Source organism: Cryptomeria japonica, chromosome 11 (genome assembly GCF_030272615.1).
Source record: "Cryptomeria japonica chromosome 11, Sugi_1.0, whole genome shotgun sequence".
NCBI lineage: Eukaryota > Viridiplantae > Streptophyta > Pinopsida > Cupressales > Cupressaceae > Cryptomeria > Cryptomeria japonica.
The window spans coordinates 158,852,550-158,873,350 of NC_081415.1; the positions used below are offsets into that span (position 1 = coordinate 158,852,550).

The 20,801-nt window shown below is 33.9% G+C and overlaps 1 protein-coding gene across 2 annotated transcripts in view; it reads right to left on the minus strand.

The window, feature by feature from the left end:
- LOC131066077 (ricin B-like lectin R40G2) overlaps positions 1 to 19,223 on the minus strand; it is a 37,912-nt gene extending 18,689 nt beyond the window's left edge. The window contains exons 1-8 of one of the 2 annotated variants that reach the window (XR_009111555.2): positions 19,041 to 19,194; positions 18,636 to 18,834; positions 18,416 to 18,538; positions 18,079 to 18,310; positions 17,069 to 17,241; positions 16,847 to 16,969; positions 16,383 to 16,614; positions 15,858 to 15,952 (exon numbers count right to left, since the gene is read on the minus strand). Coding sequence is in view for 1 of the 2 variants with exons in the window: in XM_058000766.2 (XP_057856749.2) it covers positions 15,951 to 15,952; positions 16,383 to 16,614; positions 16,847 to 16,969; positions 17,069 to 17,241; positions 18,079 to 18,310; positions 18,416 to 18,538; positions 18,636 to 18,824 (1,074 nt within the window). In the remaining variant the exon portion in view is untranslated. Of the gene's footprint in view, positions 1 to 15,713; positions 15,953 to 16,382; positions 16,615 to 16,846; positions 16,970 to 17,068; positions 17,242 to 18,078; positions 18,311 to 18,415; positions 18,539 to 18,635; positions 18,835 to 19,040 lie in introns of those variants that run through there. The other variant, XM_058000766.2, reaches the window with a different exon arrangement.
- Between the last annotated feature and the right edge of the window lie 1,578 nt (positions 19,224 to 20,801).

The following is a 20,801-nucleotide window of genomic DNA, read 5'->3' on the forward strand; positions in this document are numbered from 1 at the left end:
TTCATTTTTTCAAGCTATTCATCTATCACTAAAGTAGGGGCACAAGAATGAGGTGTGAAATGTATTGATTACAATTTACGATGCTGCACTAAAATTCAATTTCTTTATATTAATGTTTATTCTTTTTATTGTATTAATTTGAGTTGCAAGAAAATTTAGAGAACAAGATGAGTGAGCAAGTTGAAAAGCAACTATCATCATATGGATATCCATCTACTCAACATTCAAAGGCATCTCATGATCTCTTTCGTTCCCCTAGATGAAAGTGACTGCATTAGGGTCCTTTTTCATATGCATATATGGTATTTTTGTACATATATTTTGTATTATGGACATGTGCCATTATATGACTATATGGCTTTGTAGAAAACCTATATGGCTTTCTTGTATATATATTGTACTTTTATTGACATATAATGTTCTACGCCTATATGGTTTTTGGTTAATACAAAGGTTTTTTTACCAATGTTACCTATAATTACAAGTAGAATTAGTATACATGATTTATTGAATATATGAATAATTAGACGAGTGAAATGAAGATATTTTGATTTGAATTATTGAATAAATTCTTAATCAGTTTATTCATGCAAGTAGCAAGTTATAATAATAATATAAAGATTACTTATCTTTACTTTTTGCATGTAAATCCAAATTGTTAAGCAATTCAATTCTACCACATCCTATAAAAAGAATGCTATCAACTTAGGATTGATCAATGTTGCACCACATATTTTTAATAAACTATTGGGATGTTCATAAGATTGAAGGTTCGACAATACCAACAAAAAGCCCATTCATGCTACACTTGTTTGTCATTATCAAAACATGAATATCATAGTATCAACAAGAAAAACTCTACCTGATGTGAGAATAGTTCAAGAAATAATAAATGGCTCTTGTGACAATTATGGACATGCTATAAGTAAAAAAGAGAATATTGATATGGCAAAATGAGCATTCTCATATCTAAGAATGTTATTACACAATGAAAGACAAAAATGTCACTAAACAATTGTCTCTCTTTTGGATATGATCCAATTATCATCATAAGGGTAATTATCTCATAAATGCACAACTAAAAGTATATTTGGATAGTCATTAACCATTAGATAAGGATCAATAGAAACACCATATACTATCCTCACAAAAATAAACCATCATTTATAATTGAGGAACTTTACCAGGCACAAGATCATAGTCATCCAACAATATTTAGTACAACCAAGGACTGCTACATTTTATATATTCTCACTCAACTAGAGGAAAAACAAGTACATCTAAGGACAACCCTAAGTAATAAAGAATGTCAGTTGTAAGGTTGAAATCTTGTCCAAAATAAATATATGATAATCATCATATAAGAAAGAACTATCAAGTCCTAAAAAGTAGTTATGGAGCTATTAAGGCTAATGCTAGTTGTTCATGAGATTAACATTTTGTATAGTCACTAAGGATGTCACATAAATCTATTACCAAACACATGCCTAACACAATCATAAGTTATAGTTATACCAATGATATCATAACTAAACCACACTAATAGTGTCATCAATAAAGAGTCGTTTGAACTATCATAGGGTAGTCCAAAACTAAACATAGAGATACATGGTGTTATTAGGGCACAAAAATTTAGAAAGAAGAAGCAAATAGGACTATCACAGGTCTCTTAGAAGTATCAATTGTTTCTTATAATTTTCATAGGACTATTAGGATTGTCATAGGTCTTTAGGATTGCCATAATTATAAATTTAGAATGTATAGGTCTTTGAGGACTATCTTATGTCTAATAGAGTTGTCATAAGTTTCATAAGACTGTCATAGGTCTCTTACCACTGTCAGAAGTTTCTTAGGATAGTCATAGGATCGTTGTGACTATCATAAGTTTATGGAGTGTCATAAGTATCTAAGGATAATCATAGTTCTATTAGGATGTCATAATTTTATTAGGATTGTCCTAATAGACCTATTAGTACTACCAAAAAGTTTCTTACAAAAGTCATAGGTTTATGAGATGCATAATGCAAAATATCACTCATAGCAACCTTTTAATAAATAAAATTTAAGCATTTTGTACATTAATTTATTGCCACAATGGTGAAATTTATTTGAGTTAATGAAAAATGAGATAGATTTGTGTAGTTGGACATGTCACCAATCTGCAAACAAGACATTTGTAGGTGTCACATTTTGAGAAAATGGTCATGTAAAACTTTGGTACTTTTTTGGTCTTAGGTCTATTAAGAGGCTTTACCAGTCTAATGTGGGTCAAAAGACAAATTATAACTTGGGCACAAAAACTACTCATATAGTAGTGGTAAAATACCTCATATAAAGGTTCTAGCATTATTTATTTGGTACTACAAGTTGTAGATTGTAAAATATCACTCCTTACAGCCTTTTACTAAACAAAGCTAAAGTATTTTAAAACATTAAATTCACCATTACTATGGGAAAATGAATTTGATTTGCTAAATACTATTATGTGTTTTTGTATTTGTATTTGAACTTATTACCCACTTATATATGTATGGGAAGCAAGTTCACTCAACACAAGACAAAATCGTCCAAAGACAAAACAAATCTACCTCAAACGGTTCTAGATAGGTTTGCCAAAATATACAACAGGTTCACCAAAAAAATTAAAATTTGACTCTTTACCATTTTACTACAAAGGATTACATCAATTATTTTAATTTTGACTTGTTTTATAAATATGATTGAAGACAAATCAAGTTCACCTAAACTAGAAAGACTAACTAGAGGAAAGATAACCAAGTACTTTTGCTTGAAGACATGGGTATCCACCAATCCAAGGGTGAGTTTTCCGAAAGACAAGACATATTTTCCCAATGATGAAAGTGAGTAGACTAGAGGATGGGACACATGAGCATACTCTCTCATTGACAGAGCGTATTTGGCTACTTAAGGAAAAGTTCACCCACAGAGGAAATGAACTTATTGACGGTGGGAGGGGGGGGTTATTCTTAGGTAGAATCACCAAAAGACAAATAAAAATCACTCAACTGGGATGAAAAATTGATGGACAAGGACCAAACACTTAGAGGAGTTCACTCGAGAAAAAGGTGGATATGCCCATGAGTGGGAAAATTCTACCAAGCATAGTGCAAATTTTCCCAAAGGTGGATAAATTGATTAGACTAATTGGGGGAAACAAAAAGACTCACAATGAAAATAAGCAAGTAAGAAAAGGGGATGTCATAGAATGAATGTAGGCATTGGTATCAACAAAATACATGCCAAATTGCACAAGGCTAGATTAATCAAGTTGTTTTGACAACTACAATGCGACCACAACACGGGCACTAATACTATCTATTGGAAATTGGATAGCTAGAGGTCATGACCCACAAGGGTGAAGGATATCTTACCAATGGCAATCAAATAACAATGTCGTAATAAAATTTATCTTAGTATGCATAGGTACATAGTGAGTAACTCTAAGGTATGATATGCATCGTCTGCACCACATTACTAATAGCCAAAAGGTCTTAAAGTAGGATAAATAAAGCAATTTAATGCACCCTCTAAATACCAAGATGATGATGAATACTAAGAGGGGGGGGTGAATTAGTATGCCAAAAACTACTGCACTAAAACACTTACACAGTCTAAAGATAAACCGGTAAAGCAGTTTGACAGTTAAACCGGTTACCACACATGCAAACCAAAATGTGAATAAAGCATTCACCCACAAAAGCCATACAACCATAATACAGGATATTTGACGTGGAAACCCAACTGGGAAAAACCACGGTGAGATGGAACTCACAAGTCACTATCTGCAGAATAGAAACCAGACTGGTTAAGGTCTTACAATGTTCTTCACCAGAATAGATCCTGTTAGGAATCTCAATCTCTGTTAGGAGATAAGTCCGATTAAAGACTACCTTGTTAGAGGATTTTAGATTCACATGTGTGAACCACCTTGTTAGAGGATTTTACAAAGGCTTTGAGGTCTACCTGGTTAAGGACTACAGACTTGTCAAAGATGTGAGTAATCAACAAGTGTTTGATCTATCTATTAGCACAAACTGCTTGGTTAGATCCAGTATGCTCACAGCTAATGCATTCCAGCATTACTTCACTCTTCTCTCTCTCTCTCTCACAGTTACAACTTGATCTTCTCAAATAAGATTGTTCTCACAACAACTCAACTTCCACCTCAAACCCTAGCTCAACATTAACCCTTTCAGCAACAACTTAAAACTCTAGACATGATGTCCTTTTAAAGGAATCTGATTTCATGTCGGTCCAATAGGATTACATTACAATTTCCTAGGTTCAATGAATCTAGACATAGTTAGTAACACGACACAAGAATCATCGTCAATGTGTCGACACCGTCAAACAATCGGTGGATTGGTAACTCATCACAAAATGTCGGTTGGTAACTCATCACAGAGTATTACCGGTTCATACAAAATACCGGTTGTCGGTTTGTCACAAATGAAGACTGGTAAGAATGTGTTGTGCCACTTTGCTCCCTCGTACCGCTTGTGATCTGTGAACCACTTGGGGTCGACATACCGCTTCAGACCGGGAAACACATTCTGCAAAATCACTAGTCTAAAGACTAGTGTACAACACACCGGTTGAGCACAAGCTCATACATATAAAGGGGATCTCAATACAAGTGTGTGTCCATCAATGACAATCACAACATAATCATCAAAAATGCCAATAGAGGATACATGGGGAACATCTGAGAATACTAACCTATCACAAGCATAGGTCAAAAATATCCACTAAGTCATTCAGGCCAACCTTGCATCCAATGAAGTCAAGGTATCTAAGTCAAGGTATCTAAGTCAAGGTATCTTGGTATCACCCAAGCATTGAGATTTTTCTAAACACAATGTGATTGGATTATGAGCTACAACTTTTTTTATTGCCCTTTTATATACCCCATCAATTCATGTGGTTGATCTCATCCCTTGGGGGATGAAATCTCCAAGTACGCCTCCTAATAGGAAGGAAATGCTAGGAATTTATGATATAAAAGCTCACATATAGTGAAAGGATAGAACACATATGCAAAAATAGTATCTCTAGGATAATTACACAACAAGACTTGGACTTATGTGTGATTTTTGATCCCCAAGATTACCATTTATTGCAATGGGAAAGCATATATCAAACCTACAAATCTCAAACATGTAAATACATTGTTAATTGGCCCTTTAAGTGTAAACCAAATGTGCCTAGATAAGTGATAAAACAAACAAGTCTTTGATTATGAACCATTAATAAAGTGTATTAGGGGTTTGACTTTTCAGTCTTGGACAAGCATAAGCTACACAAATTGGCGAGTATGGTAATAAGTCAGGATGAGTTAACATGTTAATATCAAAATCCAAAGTGTATTACATGAAAACACAAAAATCTAAAGTTGGATTTATACCTTTCAAGTTTTCCTATGGACAAGTAATGTTGACTTGTATGTGATCAAGTTCACCTTTTGGATAGTGTTTACAAATTGCGCAATTGCCCAAACTTTTTAGTTTTTCCTACTATTTGTCAAATTTTCCCTAATTTATTAGGAGAAAAATTAACCAAGTATTTGCAAATTCACCTAACTAGGTGGTGAGTTCAATCAAGTGTGTTGATGGGAGACCTCATACAAGTTTTCCTAATTGCATAAAAGTTTGCTCCTATACAAAGCGATTTTGATCAAAATACACGTTATTTAAGTTTAATATTTACCTTGCACGTCTACCTCTGCATGGGCAATTTTATCTATTTATCTACAAATTCATCACAACATTCAACAAATCTATCTCTTCATACACAAGTCTGCCAAAATTGAGATATATTCATCCAACGACGATCTAGAGACTTAAAACGACTAGAAACTATGTAATGCCTCGTCAAAAACCCTAAAGGAAAACATCACAATCTAGGCAACTAAAGGGTGATATATATATATATTTTAAAAGAACAAGTGCATTAAATATATCACTTGTACGTTTAATAACACAACGGAAGTCTAACACCTGATTCCCTAAGGGTTACCAACGAAGATTACTTCTTAGATTATATTAACACCACAGAAATCTTATTGTTCAACTAATTAAGAAAATTAAATGTTTAAGATAAAATCTACACATACATCTAAATTCCATAATGAAAGAATCAAAGTACTCAAATGCATTCATTTCTCATAGTTCATATATACAAAAGGTTTAAAGCAACTGAATTAACAAACATTACAATGACTCCCTTTTTCAATATCCATAAATACATGTTTACAAAAATACCATGAATTACAACGTTCAATATGAAGGTTACATAAAAGTTTGATACAATGACCACAAGGTCTCAACTGAACAATGACCACGAACATGAGCTAGTACATGAACCATGAACCAAGAACACCAGCGAAGCCCTTCCTCGCCTGAAGATACATTCTAGAACATCCAATGGAAATGGCACTACCACCCAACCATGTGATCCCGAAATGGAACCACCCCACCGTGCTAGGAGATAGTAGAAAACCCTCAAGCAAAAAAAGTAAAACAAGTACGAAATACTACAAGACTCCACAAAAATCCATGTGACTCAACTCACAAACACTAGTGACTTTAAGAAGAGAGTGTCATCATATAGCTTAAGATGGATACCATGGTACAACCTCCATAGGTCCCGACCCCCATCCTGGGTTATCTTGGTAACCTCTCCCGAACCTCCAGTTCCAACTAAGTCTCATGCGGACCCTACCAATCCTTTCATGAAGACAAGGTGGTAAGTTTGCCATTCCAGGCCTTCTCATAACATTATGAGCCCTGTACTAGCACTCACCTATGCACGAGGCACATTATCTTAATTAATATTAATCCCACCCATATCAATTTTTAGGTTATCACTTTTTAACTGACTTTCGACGGGTTATCCTGTCATCCACTTCGGGCATGGCCCCCGCTCGAAAGCCACTCTCTCTCATAGGACACTACAGGAAAGGTCTCTTTACGAGAACCCTATGGCGAAACAGACAACCATACCTAATCCTGACAAACCACAGGTGAAGGATACACAATCACTAACCAAAGATTGACCATTTGGACAAAACACACAATGGCTCACATCAATAAGGTTATACATCAACACCTGACCAGGGAAATATAATAACATAGGACACAATGACAACTCAACTAGAATTGCAACGAAATTTAAACTTGACTGCAAACACCATTTACACAAGATCCTAATAAAATTACATTGCAATGCATAATTACTTGGATGAATTTTCTTTCATATATAAACAAAAAGGTATGCAATCACGTTTCTTAATGGGAATTAAAAAAACTAATCATTTAGACAAATTGCACTACTATAGCAATTAATTAACATCTATATCTCCATGATTTCCTTTCATCTATTTTAAACAATTTATAATGCATTTCCAATAAATAACGACATATGCAACACATATAAATAATCATGCTCTATTTCTAAAACTTCTAATTTCATACTTTCTTATTCTAATAATAACCATAATCAAAAGAAATCCGACCTCTTGTAAGCTTGGACTGGTTTGTAAGACTTCTGACGCTCTTTCGCTAATTAGAAGTACGCTTTTCTTGCAAATCTACCTCCAATCTATCCTATCACTCTATTAACAAATCTATTCTCTTCTCCCTCTCTTCGAAACTATAAAAATATCTCTTCTATTGCCCGTGAATGCGTGTCCTTCTTTTCAAACCCGCATCTCCATTTTTCCTCATCCCCTTTTTCTCCAGCTCAATGGTCTATATATAGTATTGTCATCTACCCTCTTTCCTACTTTCGGGCTATCTCTACTAGAGGTGAATTGATTCTAAGTGACACCACTGAAGATCTAATTGCATCATAACAGTCCTAATCGTATTTGAACACCTATGTGTTCACCATGCAAATTATTTATTATCTATTTCATGACACCACACCACTAAAGTTGTTAAATTCATAATTATTGATGATACATGTGACTTTTGACTCCAATACTAAGTCGACTTACTAAAAATGACTTCCTTAAAACATGCAAGTTAAATAACTAACTTTATACATGTCGATCATGGTGGATATCGATGGGTTTACGTGGGCTGGTGAACCACGTTACTTTCCAAGTTAGTCCCTACATTAATTCCTACCCCTACATTAATCCCTACCACCACATATCTTAATGGTCATGGTTGCATAACGATCGGTGCCTCCCACCGTATTCGTTGCAACATGGGGTATGTATTTAAAAAGGGAGGAGGGTGGTTGGTGGTAATACCGACCCCTCCCTTTTATTAAGGAGGGTGGTCGATATTACTATCGACCACCCTAGTTATTGTTTAATTCTCTTAAAACTTAAACTTCAACTGCCGCTTTATTTAATTTGTTTTTTTTTTATTTTTTTATTATATTTTTAATATATAGTTAATGACCTTTCATTAATATATATATATATATATATATATATATATATATATATATATATTTAAACATTAATCTTGTTTAACAAATTCTTTAATAGCCATTTTCTATAATTAAATATATGCAAATATATATTTTGGCTTTTCATTAAAACAATATTTATATAAAATTTGTAAAACAAGCATTAATAAAAGTATACTTTCTTATACAAAAGACAATAATCATTCGATATAAGGTATGTTAAGTCATAGAATCCAAATTATTCAACTTATCACAAATCACATTAAAATATAATTAGTCATATACTATATACACCTTCGAATATATATATAAGTTTATAATCGATTCCTAATATTTAAAATACGTACAACTATAGTATAGTTCCGAAAACCAACCATTGAATATAGTTTTGACAATTCACCTACTTCTACACGAAGGACGTTAAATCATAGAGTCACTACTTAATTCACATTATTAACAATTTTTCACCCTTCATAGACAAATAAAACATAACATGCAATAATTAAAATCATTAAACACACAAATTGAGTAAAACTCAAGCAAATACTCATAAAAGATCAAACAACAAAATACGAAGGCCGAACAAACTGACCGGATGACCAAGTGATGACACTCACACGAGTGTAACTGAATAAAATAGGGTCAACTACTATCTCCTTCACTTCCATCGAAAAATATAAGGCATGCTCAAACCTGTGAAGCCAGGTGGAGACGATACCCCGTACCTACCCAGTACTTGTACCTGCAATAACCTGCATCACTGAACCACACATGCATATATACAATATAGAAAACACGGCATACACACCGATGAAGGAGAATCACGACGTTCCCTGTCTCACCGAAATGAGTGAAGGAAAATTGTCCCCTTACATCCAATACACTCGCAGACACACAACACATAATTCCACATTGCATAGATAAGTAAAGTGTCAGTACATAGCAATAATCCATAAAATGTCATAAATCACAAGTACTGAAATACTGCAAATTAATTATGCATCTCATATCCAGATAAAACATGAAATAATGTCATATAAGTCTGAATAACAAAACATGGTAATGTATCCACTGAAAACAACAAGAATAAAATATGAGTCCAAACGAGTAGGGGTACTACAAACTATAAAAAAATTTAGTTTTGACCTACCAATAATTCCAATATGCGTGCAAGGAAAATGTGTTTCAAATTCAACGATTTAAGCCATAAAAACTAAATGAATTACAAAACCAAAGAAATAATTATCTTAGGCTAAAAATGAGCTCAAACCATAGTGAAATTTGTTGAAAATGAAGCATGTTCATCTCCTCATCATGTAGATTTACCCAATGTGTTTGATTATGATGTGTACTCATGAGATTTAAATAACATAGAAATTCTTTATTGATTTAGATGCATAATGATGAAAAATGACTAAGTGTTTGATAACATAAAAAGAGGGAAGATGGAATGGAGGGTGAAGATGTAAAGATGTAGATCGATGGCTAGGATGGATTTGGTCCTCTCTATCCATGAGATGTTTCCAAGTGGCAACAAGGGAGGTCTTGAGAGGAAGATTGTACCCTTGGAATTTGGGAAAGATCTTTTAATAAAGTCAATTTTTGTCCTCATATTGCAAAGGTATGAGAATGAGAGGAATAAAGGAATATTAAATTATTTTGATGGGACTTTTAAGAGATGGCCCATATGCGCTTCCTTACCACGAGTGGAATTCATTTAAATTTAAATGGACAAGAGGGGTGAGAATTTATGGGTAGGAGTTGACCTCTCCTTAATATAGGGGGTTTATGAATGTGCAAGTGATTAGTGGCGGATTAGGTAGGAGACTAGGATTAGAGGCAAGTGGCAAAAGATGGAGGATGTGACATGAGGTGGGAGATTAGGGTTACTGCTATGTAGGTTTGTTTGACAAATCAAGTCTAACATTGATCCTAGTGTTTGAGTCTTGGAAATCCACATGCTATGACCAATTATCTCTATTTTACTTGCAATTCATGTGATTTTGGTTGGTAGGTCTTATTCTTGGTCACCACTATTACATTAGCATGTTTTTTAGTTATAAAAACAATAAAATAAGGTGTTGACCTTTACAACCAAAGACCCTAAAGGCAAAGAAATGCAGGCCCAAAATATGCTACTTACAACTTTACATATGTCATTAACAAACCACTACAACACTACATAGGCCATGAATAGACCACTTATAGGTTAAAAAAACCCACATCAAGAGTGGGTAGGAGTCAAACCCTCAAATAAAGGAATGGTTTGGGAAGAGGATAAAGAAGGACCTTTCCTTAGATGACTAACAATAGTCCAAGTATAATATGACCAGGAACATGAAAACAAGGGGAATCATGGGGTAGAACCCCATAAACAACATGTCAGCACACAAAGTAGAAAGTGGATGAGGAGGGGCATCCTCTAGAACGAATGGATGGGGTTGAACATGGGCAACATGTAGAGTATGAAGCACATACCAAGCAAGAGGAATTACATTAGCATGTTGATTATAGTGATTTTTTTTTTGGAGTACCTATATAGTTGTTTATTTTAATCTTAGCAATAAATTATAATGCATGAGAAGCTCTGTTCACTTTCAGTGGTGTTTTTGTAATAATATTGGTCATGATTCCATATATAACTAGTATCACTTTCAGTGGGAGCTTTATGTAGATACATTATGTGTTCTATCTTCTTTGTTTCAATTTTTTGGTTCTAATTTGTTCAATGTGTAGTGAGTCATGGATAATATTTGATTAGAAGATGATAATATTCAATTAGGAGATGGTTATCATGATGCCTAGAGAGATTGGTTACAAACTATAATGGGAGCCTCAACAAAATTGTGGGTTCATCATTTGATGATGAATGATTATCTTCATATTATTGGAGATGTCTTCCATGTAGAGTTAGTTTGTATTATGCCATAATGTATGCTTTATTCTAGATTAGAGTGTTGGCATGATGCAGGTTCTCTTGATAACATGATATTTTATTTGGAGCATATGATATTGCTTTAAGGAGTTGATAGATCATGATGTCATGACATGTTTCATGTTTTTACAGTTGGAACTTTGATAGTGGTCTTCTTGGTTATCTTTGGCTTTAGGTATTTGTCATTTTCTTGGAGCTTCATGATCTTGTCGAGTTGCATTTGATGCTGGCATGGAATGATTTGTGGATTCTCATGTGGAGACTAAAGAGACTTGGGTGAAGCTAAGAGGTCTCTTGTTTATGGGATTGTGTGTTGAGATGGTTACTCTTTGATGAGGATTTTAGTAGAAAGTTTAAAAAGTCCACCTGGTTATGGATGCAAATCCATTATGGATATGAAGAGAAGATTTCCCTTTATCATAATTTTTTTTAGTGTCCTAAAATTACACCCTTTGTAATTTCAACTGCATTTGGGTCTTCACCTTAGTGTTTTCATCCCTCAACCCAATTGAAGACCTGATTATGCTCTTGCACATCATAAATGCCATTTAACTCAATTAGCACCTCAACATGCACCTTATGCCCACTCCAAAATAGGGCAGGATCATGGTGCCACACCATGGTCCACCCTAATATGGGGCCCCTCAAAATCGAACACAACATTTAAAATTTGAGCGGGATCCCCCTCTCTGTGTCGGCTCATGTAAGAAAATTAGCCAATTTTATCGTTGGGAAAGTATGAAAAGAGGATTTCCCCTCTCATTTGATCATGACATGAATACACAAGCATCAATCAACACACATGAGATCAAGCAATTGAGTAGCAATCAGTCTTCTTTTAGCTTAGGAGAAACAATAGAGTCAAGTTTTAAGAAATGAAGAAGACATTATTCATCCTATTTTGTTGAAGACTTCATAAACCCTTATTCCAAGTGAGGCAAGCAAAACTTTACAAGGAGGTATCATAATTCAATTTTCAGTCATAATTCAACATCACGAGGGCTTCACTAGCTAGGTAATATTATATCGCGTGCATTTATATTGGGGGGTTTAATATCCCAAATATGAGGGTGCAATACATTTCTTATCAGTGAAAATAGGGGGGTTTTTAATTTCGGATTTTTTGAAAAAATATAATATTTGGTGAAAATAGGGGGGCTTTTAATTCGGGTTGTGTATTGAGAGGGGGTGACAAAAAAGGAATCTAGGGCAATATTTTTTGAAGTTAGGGGGATTATTTAGTATTCCATGAACGTATGTGTGCTATAACCCAGGTTCACTAAGTGAAGCCCTCGTGTTCAACATCTCTCTCAAAAGGAGATCCTTTCCTTTCAGTCATTTCAATTATATTTATTTCAATTTCATGGTTAATTCCAAAACCAGGGTTTGACCTAAGGCAAACCCCTATTCCCAACACATTTCCTTTTCTTTTTGTGTGCAGGAAATGAGTATGAAGTTGTACTCTTCAGATTAAGTTTAATTCACTGAGATAGTTCATCTCGCTTTAGCGTGCAAAAAGTTCGGAAGATCGATGTGATGCGCCACAGTCCTGACATTTTTTAAGCATTTATGGAGAGCAGATCCAATTTAGCTTACACTACTCAGTTCCAGGTGCCCGTCTCTTCTCGTATCCATAGCTTACTATTTTCATGCATTTACCTTTAATTTTCAACATTTTTCCTAATTTCAACTTTTCAACTTACAAAAGAGGAAATATCTATCAACATGAATTCACTTAGCTTTTAATCTTTATTTGATTTATGACTAGATCTAGTGATTTTCTCATCCTCTTTTGAATGTAATGTCCCTAAGTGAAAAATATAGTGGTTCTCATTCTTTAGGTGGAAACCCTAGAAATTTTTCCACATTACAGATTTTAATTCTTGGTCTTTTGTGTGAAGAACAATCTTGAAGCCCACTCGTGGTATACTCGGCAAATGAATGATCTAAGAGGTATTTATTTCTTGAATATCATATGCATGCTTATTTTGTATCTTGTCTTATTTTATGAGTTAAGTATTGAATATATAAATTTTGAGGACTTGTTAAAAAGAATATGCATGGTTTTATGGATTTTTGTTGTTCTCCTTATTGTTGGGCTTGATTTATGGATCTAGTTATAAAGACCTATTTGGAGAGGTACATGAAATGATTTGTGACTTTGGGTAAATTGCCTATGTTGTGGGAACCATTGGTTTGTTTGATCTTCCTTCAATATGAGAGTTTTACATCTATTAACGTCATTTTTAATCATATTTTGAATATTTGGTGTTGACGTCCTTTTAGTTTATGAATGGTGAAGAAGGTCTTACTCAATGTATCTTGACAATACATGTTATTTTGGAACAATGATACGGTTTGATTCATTCTTGTTCTCTATTTTGTCTTGTTCTTATTCCTGGAAGTTCGTATTCACATGGTTGAGTGTGAAGAACTTGGGACAGCTATGGAGACTACTGGTGAGAGAGGTATTGCAAAAAAAATTGTTTGTGAGTTTTGCATATCATTGTATATTTCATTGAAATTGCATGATAGAGGAGTTAGCCACATCCTCTATGTGAAGTACTATAGGTAGACATGGTATGTCATGGTTTATTTTCATATTTGACATTACTTTTATAGTGGGAGTTTTTGGATATATGTAATGTTATCCTCTTTAATATCTTGGTTTACTAATTATTGATATGATGATGAGTTTGCATGTTTCATGAGATTAGGATCTACCAGTTATACACTTTTATGTGTGTGTGGCCTATTGATTGCAGTGGGATGACTTAGTTGTGGACCACTAGACTGTTTTAATGTTATTGCAAACTTTGTTAGTTAACCTTTTCTATGTTTATTTTCAGATCGATATGTTGCATTTGAGATGAGAGGATGGATATGCATAGATTTGATTGTAGTTTTGATTTTTTATGTTGATGGCATGAAGTTTTATCTATATTGGTATATACCCTAATTTAAGTTTTGGTAAGATTGCATGAGTTGTATTTTGTTGTGATTGCTATTTTAGTTGTTATGAGTATGGAAACTACTTAGATCCTTTGTTAGCATTTATCTTTGATGCTTATGTTGATGTATAGATTATTTTAAGATTCAATGACAGTTGGTATGCTTCACCTTGGCATGCTCATTTCTTCCATAGATGACATGTTAGAGAATGTGATGAGGTGTTACTTGATGGTGGTTACCTTGGTTATTATCATAGGTATCTTTTTGGAGTACATGAGTACTTTGAAGAATCAACTAGTACATATGCGACTAGTGGTTGTCTTTCCCATGTTTGTGCAAGAAGGCCTTGAACCTTGATTACTATATGTTCTTATTTGTATTCATATGTATGCAATTAACAACGTATGATGTCAAGTGGAGGGAATTTTAGGATTGAGGTGTCATCAACCTTGTAATCCCTTGTCTTATTTATTCTCCTAATGTTATTTGTAATTTACCCAGAAGGGATGAAACTGATTCACCAACAGTGGTAAAATAACTCATGTAAAGATAGAATTACTTTCACTATTTAGACTTTAGAAAAATGGTAAAATACCTAGACATCCCCTTTGGAATCTTCCAATTTGGGTTTTTCAAACGCTTATAAGATGTTGTACGAGAATCAATGATGGTTATGACAAATGTTATAAGATTCTATTACAAAATTTGTGAAAAAATATTGATATCTCGGTCCCTAAGCACCCATGCATTTGACATGCATTACGATAGTTGTAAGAGCATCTATAAGTGTCTATTTTGTGTTGCATGATGGTTTTGTGGCGGTTCTTATGATTTTTACTATGGTATTTTCAAACCTTGTTTTGAATCATGGTAATATTTTATAGTGGTAGTTTGGGCCTCTGTAAGTCTATATATTGAGGACTTGAGAAGAAGGCATTACAAGAGTTCATTTTTTGTACATAGGTGCCATGGAAGGTTGGAGAGGATAAGAAAGGAAGAATTGTATGTAATCTTTGTTTCATGAAGATATTACAAGCATAAACCTCTCTTCTTAGTGGAGTCTTTTTCCCAAAAGGATTTCTCCATGTAAATTTGTTTATGTTGCTTTTAAAATAATAAAAATCTCTTCTAATAATTTAGAAAATTTTGTTAAATATACGTGTATGTCTTTTTTATGAATGTTGTATCCAACCATAGTATGAATCTTCAAAAATGACTATATCCATATCCAATATTGTATCCATATTTATATCCATGCAACTCTAATGTTAAAACATTCATAGTTCAATTTCATAAAATGTGACACCATAGAACACCTTTTTCCAATACATTGTAAAGTGCTCAACGGTAAATATTAATTTAATGTTAAACATGATTTTTCACATAAAAAAATAGAAAATTGATGCATAAAATATCGATAAAGTTCAACATTAATCATAACACACCACGCTTTATTTACATCCCCCAAGACCTAGGCTCTACTTACCTACTTTACATCCATTACAACATGAACTAGACACTATGTAGCCTTTGATGCTAAACAGTCCATATGACAAAATACAACTCTAAGCTGCTGCAACTGCTGCTCCTTTATTTAGCATGCAAGTATATAATACTTCCTCTCTGCATACATAACCAAAGCATTGAAAATAAATTAATTCAACTATCTTTGAGATAAAGAAAACAACAATATGATAGTAACTCACTTATAAGCAGAAGTAAACCAACAAGAGTAATGGTGCTTTCAAATTGAAATAAAGTATCTTTTACTCTTGAATGGATCAAATTTGGTAATAAAACAGAGGCTCAAATTACACTTTGGCAGTGATGTCTATCCAGCTGACAGAATGGTTCTGATTAGACATTTATTTGTTATTTATTAATTGAATTGAAAATCACACTACAAATGTCCTGTGATTTTTAATTTAATTAATAAATATCAAACAAATGTCTATTCTCTCTGCTGGATAGCCATTTCGCATTTTGATCTACTATTCTTTATGAAGAATAGATCTTTTAATGGATCAAGATATATTTGAGTTACAATACTTACAATTAAGAGGCTGCAGCTTCCATTTCTGATTGCTTTGCTTCTTCCAGCTGAAGAGAATGAGCTCATTTCCATCATAGATTCCACCTTCTTCACCATCAGCTTGTTTTGCATCCATATTTAGATGGATGTTGTTCACTGGCCTAAAGCATTGATACCCATTCCCAACATCTGAACTTAGGGTCCACAGCAATGATTCATCCAACTTATTGTGATTGTAATCTGCCAAGTATATCTGCCCAAATACCATTTAGGAGAGGTCAAAACACAATCCACAAAAAATATCAGATATGGCAACTATCAGTTCTTTCAAATTCCCCATTTGCCAGTGTACTAACAATAGGGCTTAGCAAACCCAAAACAATTGTTACCAGCTGGAATATCAACTGAAAAAAAACAGAATGCTACCCTGGGTACAAAGCTCTTAGTCAATAAAACCACATATGCATTGATACAAACAGTTTTACCTGGTCCCACTCTTGATCTCCATGTTTGAGAGCCTGTTTGGTAGCCTTATTCACTAAGGCAAAGGCTGGGAATCCAACTTCATCTTTCACTTTAAGACCCCATGAATCCACTTTGATCCATTGCTGCCATGAGAGGGTTTAATGTGTAAATAAGAAGCCACATTTAGGCAAACTAATTGCAGATGTCTTCAGAGAAATTTAGAGACTACAAATAGAAGATACCTGGTGGGGATCATGTGGGCTTCCTAGAGCAAGCACTGCAACATGACCTCGGGCCGCCACGAAAAACTCTGGATTAGCTTCACAGTAAATCCTAACATCGTAACCCTGAAGCTCCTCTTCATTTACAGGAGGGTATAAAGAACCAGATCCACATCCTCCTCCAGATGAGCTCACTAATCATATTTCAAGCAAAACAGTTTAAACTGGTACTCAATAAACTTGGTTTGATTGATGAGTCGCTACAAACATATAACATTCAGATCCATGAAGAACAGAAGACCAGATAAACTGAATAAAAACATTAGCATTCATTGCAAAATATAACAACCACTTAGGTAGAATGGTATCTTCATTATAGAGACTGAAAAAAAAAAGTGTGAAAATATATCAATAAAACAATACAAACATCAAGTCAAAGAACAGAGAGCAAACTAGTCTGACTTCTGGAACAAAGCCTCTGCCTGAAGACTGTCGTAAGCTGAAAAAGTATAGAGATGCATTGTATATAATAAACAGAGGGTTAAGCAATGTGGAATTTGTGGTGTCCATTATTAGACCATTGCAAGGTCAAAAGTTTTCAGAACCATCACATTAGCAGAGAATCAAACGATATGAGTTTTGGGGAAAGGCCTTTGTTATCCAACCATGATGCTGACCACTGCAACCCAAAATCTTACTAGTTCCATCACATTTACAAGCAAAGGAGACTAAGGTTATCTGGAATTTGGTATATTTATAAAGGTCCTGAACACCCAATAGAAATCCCACTGCAACGGATCAACCAATTTAGATTTTTCCATAAGGTCTCCAATATCAGATCACTGTAAAATCAAAATTCTGTGGACATATCATAGTTTTGCAATACAGTGACACAAGCAGTCTGAATTGTGATATAAAACTCTACAAACCCTTTTATGGAAACATGACTTTTACCAGATAATTAATCATTTTACATTCAAGCATAACCAAGAAAAGTAATTCCACATAATGCAGTTACATACGAAACTTACAGATGGGAGTGATCTTCCATTTCTGATTCTCCTTCTTGTTCCATTTGAACAGAGCAACCTCTGCCCCTTCATGAAGGCCGCCGTGATGTTCATCATCGTCGACCTTGGCATCAAGATTTAGGCTAATGTCGTTCACCGGCCTGATGCACTGATAACCCCTACCCACATCGGCACTCTGGGTAAACAGAACAGCCTCATTCAAATCATCAGGGTGGTATGGACCCAAGGTAATCTGCACCATTCAAGCATACAAACAATTTTATGCACATACCCTAAACCCCCTCACAGTTCCTTAAACACCAGGTACAACAGAATGGCTTTAAGAAAAAATACTAACCCTTTCTTTCTCTGCACGTCCATGCCTTAAAGCCTGGCCTGTAGCCCTGTTTATCAAGGCAAATGCAGGGAATCCTGCTTCATCCTTGGCCTTCACGCTCCATGAAGTGTCCATTATCCATTGCTATAAAATCCAAGCATCATACCCTATCAATCAATAAGCATTCCCCACAATACCCACATTCATAACCCAACTTAGAATCTAATGTCATAAAACAAACCTGATTTAGGTCAGACTCATTAGCAGGTGCCATGGCCACCTGGCCATTAAAGTTGGCAAGAGAGTAGTCAGGATTAGCCTCACAGTAGATCTTCACAGTGTCTCCCTGTGGGAGATGAGCAGTTCCATAACCATAAGGGGCGTGAGGAGGCACCACCTCACCATACGCTTGGTGACGTTCTTCAAACATTTTCGTGATCCTGCAATTAATAAAATATCATACCCACATTCGATGATCTACAAAATCATAACCAATGGATTCTGATATGAACATTTGTTTAATCCATATCTATCACACAGAAACAGTGAATGTGAAACCACCCACAGGGCAAACTTTGCATGTAATGAACATTATGAAAACAATATCCACAAGCAGACATATTTTCGAACAGCATTCGAAAGCTACCTGAGATGAGAACCAAAAAGCTATAAAATAGTGTTACGAACAGGAATTCGTATGTAACGAGCTGAACTAAAACAGGGGAGTATTGTGTCATAACCAGTTAAGGTGACGGTATATATAGCGAAATTGCGTATGGAAGATTGAGTATTACGCCACATGTGGATTGGGAGCTTGAAAGGCTTAAAGGGCTTTTGGATTCAGTTGGACTTGCGTGAAATCTAATCTTTTTATTTTTCTAAATTTATGTTTTTCAAAAAGAGGTCACAATCAGTTCTAACAGATTTCTACAATCCATCATATAATTATCAAGAGTATATTTTTGGAAGAGTATATTTTTGGATTTGATTGTGTGTAAGATTTTTGCATCAACGTTTCGGATCACATTCCGTGATCCATCATCAGGATGAAGAGGTCACAAGTTTAAATTTCATAGGAGGTAATGTATATGAGTTTCATTTGTATCACATTTGAGTATTACCACCATTAATTATTTTGGATTTCTACAATTTATTAATGTATCATTTAGTTGTTTATAGATTTGATCATGTGTATTTTTTTATCAACATTTAAGATTACACTCTATGATCCATCATAGAAAGAGACTTTTTATCTATTTACAATTGAAGTTTTGAGGTATGACCCATCATGCAGTGTGTCATATTAGCATGTTTAGTAAGAAGTATCCTTAAAATATTTTTTTAAAGATATCGTCAAAACTCGATCATGAAATCTCTTGTAACTAAACTTTAAAATACAATTTTTTCTTATAAGAATTCTAATTTTTTCTTTTAAATGTAATTTATATAACACCTCAATATTTTCAAAAAAGAAGAAGCCATTATTATTATTATGTCTTAAATCTTTATATTTTAGATAAAGAATCCAATAATTGAACTCATATAACACTAGTTTTGTTTAAAAATTAAATATTTTTACTTACAAAATAAAATATATACAATACAAATAAACATTTTACAATTTTAATTCTACTCTCTATCTTTTTTATATTGAATAAAACAATGGAATTCTACTAGAGCTATTTTTTGTTCTTCACCTTATAATTTTATTGTATACTACCCTATATAACATCAATACCTAATCTAAATTTATTTCACTCTAAAACCTAAATTGCTAAAAGCTAGCCTAAATTACTACATCCTATAAACTAAAATAATAGTTTTACATTTCAGATAGAAGACCCAATAATTGAACTCATGTCAAAATTTATGTTTTAAAAATGATGTATTTTTATTTTACAAAATAGATTATATATAAGGCAAATAAACATATCACTATTTTAATTCTATTCTATCTTTTGTTCTCTGTCTATAAATTTTTTTATCTACTCTCTAAAACACGAATGCCTAATCTTAATTTATTACACCCCAAAACCTAAATTGCTAATAGTTAACCTAAATTACTACAAGCTATTAACTAAGATAATAATACAACACTCTCAAATTTTATACTCCCTAACATCTAAAATGATAATAGTAACCATGTTTACATTATATTCTCTTTCATGTTTTTTGTGAAGTGGCACGGTGTGGAAGATCATGAATGTTCTCATATGCCACCAAGGTTTGTATGAATGTTAAATTTGAGTCTTTGTAGTCATGTGTGGAGGGTTACCTCTATCTCTTCAACTTCATTAAGTTTCTAAAACTAGCTTGTCAACCCTAATAGTTCTACTCAACCTTCATCTAAGCACCTACTAGGCCAACCTTCTAATTTTAAGATATCAACTAATCAAGAAGGGAGAAT